Source organism: Sinocyclocheilus anshuiensis, unplaced genomic scaffold, assembly GCF_001515605.1.
Source record: "Sinocyclocheilus anshuiensis isolate Anshui unplaced genomic scaffold, SAMN03320099.WGS_v1.1 scaffold1701, whole genome shotgun sequence".
NCBI classification, from domain to species: Eukaryota; Metazoa; Chordata; class Actinopteri; order Cypriniformes; family Cyprinidae; genus Sinocyclocheilus; species Sinocyclocheilus anshuiensis.
Window position 1 is genome coordinate 221590 of NW_015538007.1, and position 7519 is coordinate 229108.

Sequence of the window (7519 nt, forward strand, 5' to 3'; positions counted from 1 at the left end):
ATATATATATATTTTAATGTCTCTGGTAACAAAACGGTTATTTCTCTTGTATCACTTGACAGCCTCTTTCTTTTCATAAATATGCATGCTGGAATACCTTATTGGCACTTTTAACTCAAAAACCTTACTGACTGTAGTCAGAGCCATAGCTGGGGTTTGCGGGGCCCCGGTGCAGGTTGTACCCGTGGGCCCTGTTTGAAATTGTGTAAATATAACAAATAAATAAATAGAACACAGATACAAATTAAACAAATGCTTTTTTTTTTCAAGTTTGTAGGTGTCCAGGTACAGAAACTGATAATAATCAATTGTAAAATATCACTGCATAGTCTTCAATGTTTACATTAAACATAGATTAATTATTGTTAAAACTACAAAGTAATTCAGTAAAGAGCTGTGAGTGATTTTCTCTCATTTAATTTCTTGGATTAACATTATGGACACAGACAGCACGAAGTAAATTAGGCACAGCCTCTTTAAGAGACAATAAATCCAATGTAATGATTCACATCTGATTTCTTTCTCAACTCTTGACGTTCACTTAAGACATAACCTAACCAACAGTTTTTATAAGGATACTCACCAAGACCGGTATTCCGACATAAACAAAACGTATTTGTCGGCTGAAGAGCAAGAAGAGGCAAAACTCAATTCGGTGTTCAAGGGGTGAGAGACACGGCTCTCTGTGCACACAGAACACAGCATGTGGGTGCTGAATTAAGCTTTTTGCATATTTTTGTGTTTGTATGTTTAAACTAGCTAGGTGTGTTTGTTCATTCAGGCGCAAGAGGACACGAAGGAGAGCTCGGTTCGGTGTTTGCACGTTGTCTGTGAGACACGGCTCTCTGTGTGTGCACTGAATACAGCACTCGTGTACTCAATTGAGTTCTTTCACATCTTCTGCTTGAATGCTTTATAATCTTTTGAATGTTTAAACTGGCAAGGCTTAAAAACACGTGCAATTGATAAGCTTTCACGACGACACGCCGCAGTAGCCCATTAACTGTCCTGAGTGTCTTTGTAGGCTGGCCTCGGCCAGTCGGTTGAAATCACTGAGCGTGATGACGTAGTGTGTAACATAATATGTCACTGAAACCATAAATACATGCCAAACCAGTTTCATCAGATTCTAATTGTCTGAAGAAGATGCACAGGCATGGCTGGGGCGTGGCTGTGTGATGTGGCATCTCATTCACCATGTCGCCACCATGTCACGGAATAGTGCCTGCCACACAAGGCTGTGAATAGCACAAGGGCTTAAGACCCTGGGGATGAATCCGAGTCCAGTCTATAAAGAATGTGCACAGAGAGGACCATCCTGCAGTGGCATAAACATCTTGTAAGGATGCACCCCTGCCAAGAGTCTTGGAAGATGCAACACTCCTAGTGGAGTGGGCCTTAATCCATTATAGGCGAAGCTGAAATTGCAGTCACAAAGACCTTTAGCATAGCAGGGGTCAAACCTGTTGACAGGCAATCCTGAAGGAACTCCAGCACTGAACTAATAGGGCAGTTGACTGGGTTCAGGTGGTGCTGCTCGCACTATGATGCAAAGAGTCCCCATTTCAGGACTTAAGACCTCCTGGTGGACTGTGGAACTCAGAATTGTTTCAGCAACATTGGTTTGGAGACCAGAATCTATGATTCCCCTTCGGGAACTCGAGTTGCGTTGGAAAACGCTAGGGGAACGCCTTCAGCGATACCAAGCTCTGAATCATATGTGTAATCAGTCGAATCGATGGGCGAGACGTCAGAGGCGGGTGACGTCATGACCAGGAAGCTTTAAAAGCACGTGAGGTGCAGCCGGCGTTAGCTTTCTGTCATTCAGCAAAGCTCTCTGTGTGTGTCGGTCACGATCTATGTTCTGTGAGTCTTATTTATTGTTGTCTGTCCAAAAGTTACACAAGCATTCAGCAAAGAAAGTATAAAGCTCCAACAGAAAATAAGATGTCTAAAGTAAAGACAAACAAGGGCGAAAGCAGATCGCGTTGTAGGATATCAGACCGAATCAGACAATCTTAAGATTTGGTCAAAACATGGTTGAAACATGAGGAGCCGAATTCCACAGAGGCCCAAGACAACAGGATGTTCATAAATCAGACCCTAGCACTAGCCAGTCTGAAGCAAGCCTGCTCCTTGTTGCCGCGTAACGCTAGCAACAAACGCGTCCCTCACCGGTTGGGGAGCGGTCATGAGTGGCCACCCTTCCCGCAGTCTGTGGAGTGGTCGCCATCTCACGTGGCACATCCACTGCCTGGAGATGCTGGCCGTGTTTTGATCCCTCAAACACTTTCTTCCAGACCTAAGAGATCGCCAAGTGTTGGTGCGCACCGACAACACAGCGGTGGTCTTTTATATCAACCACCAGGGAGGTCTACGTTCGCCCCGCCTCTGACGTCTCGCCCATCGATTGGACTGATTACACATATGATTCAGAGCTTGGTATCGCTGAAGGCGTTCCCCTAGCGTTTTCCGACACAGCGTCTCGTTCCCTCGGGGAACCATCGTTAAGCATCGTTAGCCAACTATGGTCACAAGTTCCATCGTTACCAACATAGTTCAACAATTCTATGTTTTGACGTAAATGGGCACTAAGTTACAACTAAGTTACAACTTACGCACTACTAAATATTTTTTCGTTGCACCATTACACGTAGTTGAAGTGTAACTCTACGTATAAACTAAATATTTACGGAAGTGTCTGGTCAGGAGTAACAGTTGGAATAAAATAGCAGACTGAGCGAACTGCATCAATATACTCTTCTTTTACCCGACAACCTTCAATCCTTTAGGCATATATGATGCTGCTGACATTTACACTCATGTACATATTAAGAGAGAGAACAATATGTGAATAAACGTACTTTGTTTCTTTTTTAGCGCGTCAACACCCCATCTACAGCACGCCTCTGTGCGCTTCGGTCCGTGTTGTGCATGTCAGATGAAATAATAAATAAATGGCATTTGTTATGTTTTTTTTTCTTTCAGTATTTATTGATCCTTATTTATTTCAGTTACAGTTTCTGAATGTTATTTACATTCACATATACATATAAAAATAGCTTACATATAGACTAATGTTAGTAATGTATAGTTTTTTATGGAAACTTGTTTATATTTTTACCGTTAGTATACATGAGGCAAAATAAGTTAGAATGAAGGATAAAATACAATTCATAGCATTTAAACAAGTTCTAATTGTATTTGAAGTATTTGAAGGTTTCTATTGGATGATTAGGGTAAACATCATATTATGCGACTATGCATTACTTTACAGAGCGTTTGCAAACTACTTGCCTTACGAACAACTGGTGCAACCAAATAATGTATAGATTTAGTTACAAACTAGCTAGAAGTTACTAAGCCTCTAGTGTGGACTTAACGTACTAATTTAAGTAAGAACTTATGAATGAAGAAGATACGTCATTGTACGGGAAACGCACCCCAGCATGATGGTTCCTCGAGAACCAATTTCACCTTCAGGCCATTTTCCTGGTTGCATTCGCACCAGCAGCAGGAATTCTGAAGCAGCCAACAGTGACGTCTTTATTCGTGGCATTTACAGACATCAACAACCGGTGAATAGAGGACGCCGTGATCTGAGCTATTTTTGTTGTGTGTCGTGTGTTTCGTGATAACAGAGATGGAATGTAAATGCAAAATTTACGCGATTGAAAGAGCATGGATATCTGACTATATATCCTATGACAACTTGCAGTGTTACATATCATTGAGACTGAAGTCCAGTTAAGCAGAGATAGCCCACAAGGTCTTTTACACCCCCGGTTAATCGTTCTTGCACATACCAACCACTGTAGAGTATGTTGAGGTGGATTGAGTATGCACATACAGTCATACACACAGACAGCTTGCTTGCAAACACATGCGGCTTCTGAAGACAAAGATACTGGTTTGGTATCTGTACTTGGTACTGTTCCAGCCACAGAGACCCAGATGGATCTGCAAGTCTAAATCCTGAGAGCTCAAATGTGAAGACAACTTTCAGCAAGAAGACTGGGCTTTAAAAATTAAACATTGTCTCTCTTCTTGGTCTTTCACTCTGTTTCTTCCCTTGCAGCTCTTTTGCTTTCAACAAAAGTGGGTCACACAGTCCTTTGGTAGAAACGAGGGGCATGTGAACTCAGAGAGTCCAGATGTTTTTGCTCTATTTTAACAGTTAAATTTAACATGAAAACCTCACAGAACTTATCTTATTTTTACTTTGATTTATTTAGTATTCTTTTTTAGTGCCTAAATCGGTTCCTGTGATATTAAGAAAAAAATGAATGCTTCTGAATAAGCTAGCTGATTACATTCTGCAAGCTAAACAGAATCTCAATGTCTACCAGTGAGATGAAAAATTATAAAATGGATAGTTCTAATCCAAAATCCTGATTGGTTGCACATTCAAAGCTGGTGTAAAATGTTGATGAACATATATCTGTGATTACACATGCACTAAGATGTTATTATATCCAGTCTTGTGGGGCTATTTTGGTGCAACTTCATGAAACCAACAATCTGCATGGAAAAGACAAAAGTATCTGAAACAACAACACTTGTGGAGTGGAGAAATGAAAGAATTGCCTATGTTCAAGACAACATTTAAAGGCCTTCGTATAAGCTAATATGTACTTTTAATAATAAAAAATAAATAAAATAAAAATGAATTTTTGAATTTGTACATCTGTTTTATTGATTGATTGATTGATTGATTTTGCATTTTAATTAAGATTGTTAATATAACTAAATTTAAATCATTTTAATAATTTTAGGACTAGGTTCCCCTTTGAAGTTTGCCACAGTCCCATTGTGGGCCCTGGCTCCCTGGTTGAGAACCATTGCATTAAATGTCATATGAACCAAATGTGGGAGTTGTATCTATATTATATCAGGTTTTTCATATTGATTTTTTGAACTTTTGAACACAGCATCATCTTTCATATACGGAAATACAAAACAGCTCTGGTCATGTGACTATTTACAACATGTAAAAATCTTCCACATGCATTTATAAGCAGTCAGTCCTTTTATGTTCCGTTGACAGAATACATCAATAACATCTTTTAGACCCTTCGAAACTTTGGACACAAATGGGATTAAATGGGCTATAAACATGTTGAACTTCAACAAACTTCCTCACCAGTTGTTATTGACAGTAATTGACCTAGAAAACGACTATGCAAATGCCCACAAGAGCGTTCCTTTCGGCAAGGAGATTTATGATCCTAATGATACCTGAAATTGAGCTTGCATAGTTAAAGCGCTTGTTTTCATGTATGTGCATTGAGTATGTTTGGGCCTAAGATGACCTTCTTTAGTCACCTTACCTAGGTGAGCCTGGTAACTTTAAATATCTGAAAGCTCTTGTTGTGTTGACGTCTTACCACTTCCTCTTGTGCTATCACAGCCACAGTATTCCTTGAGTTCTGGAAGAGGAGAAGGGCGGAGCTAACATACGACTGGGATTTGATTGACTGGGAGGAAGAAGAGGTGAGCCTGCTTTCCTGTTTAAATCGACTTTGAGCTGAAATCGTAATGCTTTCTGTTTCTTTAGAAATATCAGAATCTTTTGAGACCTGTTAAAATGACCATTAAGTTCATGAGCAACTGTAACTGGTGTATGGCCAATCTATGTGCTGTCTGTTGTATTTCCTATAGTATAAATCCTGTGTCATGGTGTGTTCTGTGAGTGTGCCTCCTACCGTATCATGTTGTGTTGTGCATGCCTTGCTCCTAATGTGAAAACTACTCAAGAGTGTTCACACTGACAGCGATTAGTTTTGACAAAGCATCTGTTGATGCGTGCCATTGTTGAGTTGGGAAAAGTTTAAGTTCATGCATATCCGTCTCCTGTAGATATTTAACAGACCTAAGAGGCGTTAATTTGACTGCAACCCAGGCTCATTGGAAAAACCTTTTCACCAAATGATATTACATTGCTTCTTGCATGTTTAGTGTTAACAAAAAGTAAATGTGGGATGAAAAACACATTTGCTTGAGGCTTTGAGCTCTTTTATGAATGGTGTTTCATAGGACTTGCACCTGAGTGCTCCTGCTGCACCGGGTGAGCTATCGAGCAAGTTTGTCAGAAAAGTTATATGTTGAGCTGGTAATGTGATGCTAACATCAAAATATATTAGTTTACAAATCATGCACTATGGTAAAAGTGTTATGAGGTTATAACTTTATATTGTGCAAATAACCATACGAAAATAAGTCTTTATTAATCTAATCTGTCCCTGTAATCATAATTTGTGTGAAAAGGAATAAAAGCTGTTGGTGTTTTACTGTTACTAGTGTTTATTTCAGCTGGAAACTGCAGTGAATTGTAAGTATAGGTAAGTTTTTGACATTTTGAAAAAATGTAGGTAGAGGCATGTATTTCCAATGTGCCTGTGTTGTTTCTTTGTGAGCAGAAAAAATGATTTTTCTTTGCCTACATTCAATTAACTGGAATTCTATGGAATTTCCACCAATTCATAAACAATTTTAAAAAAGTAATTGCAACTTTTATTCTGACTTTTTATCTTGTGAAAATTTATCTCAAAATTCTGACTTTTTTCTCATAATTGCCAATTTATATCTTGTGATTCCAGCTTTTCTAAGAATTGTGAGATAAAAACCCATAATTGTGAGTTATAAAGTCCGATTCTGAGGAAAAATAAGACTTACTGTTTTCTTTAAACCTTGCAATTCTGACTTTATAACTCACAATTGCGAGTTTCTATCATGTAATTCTGAGAAAAAAGTCAGATTTGCAAGGAAAAAAGTAAGAATGTAAGAAAAGTAAGAATTTTCAGGTGAAAAGTCGCAATTACCTTTTTTTTTTTTTTTTCAGTTGTGGAAACAGGCTTACATAGCATTCTGAGTGCACTTAGTTCATGAATTAATAATCGTTTATTCTAATCATATGATGTATTATTTGTTGTCAAAATAGAAACACATTTGAAAAAGTCTCTAGGTTACGTATGTAACCATGGTTCCCCGAGGGAACGAGACGCTGGGTCGAAATCGCTTTGGGGGGAACGCCCCTGCGTGACCGCGTTCTGAAGCACTTGTCAAATCAGTCCAATTGAGTAGCGAGACGTCACGAGCGGGGTGACGTAAGCACCAGAAAGTATAAAAGCGCATCCGGCAGAGCGCAAACCAGCTTCGATGAAGTAACGCCTGGAGGGATGCAGGGAGTATGGCAAAGAGACGCAGCGTCTCGTTCCCTCGGGGAACCATGGTTACATACGTAACCTTCACTGAGGAGGATTGGGCACCGTATACTGAGGTGTTATCCTTTCCTCCCCAGGTGGGGCTGCCCTCAGGGACCTGACAATGGTAGGACTGTTTAGCCGAGGTCCTCTTAGACAAAATAACGGTCCGCAGATCCGTTTTCGGTCTAGAAGACCCCGACAGAGAGCGTCGCCCCGACCCCCGATCTTCTGTGGAGGGGTGTGGGTTGCAACGCTCTGTTTTTTTTGTTTGTTTTTTTTTGAGACTGGCGATATGAGGAGCTTGACGGCTTGGG

At 39.9% G+C, this 7519-nt stretch overlaps 1 protein-coding gene across 2 annotated transcripts in view; it reads left to right on the plus strand.

Moving 5' to 3' along the window:
* Positions 1–7519, plus strand: part of LOC107677449 (anoctamin-3-like) — a 76152-nt gene that overhangs the window by 53020 nt on the left and 15613 nt on the right. The window contains exons 14-15 of one of the 2 annotated variants that reach the window (XM_016472358.1): positions 5411–5493; positions 5662–5688. In XM_016472358.1, coding sequence (XP_016327844.1) covers positions 5411–5493; positions 5662–5688 — 110 coding nt within the window. The remainder of the gene's footprint in view (positions 1–5410; positions 5494–5661; positions 5689–7519) is intronic. The other variant, XM_016472367.1, reaches the window with a different exon arrangement.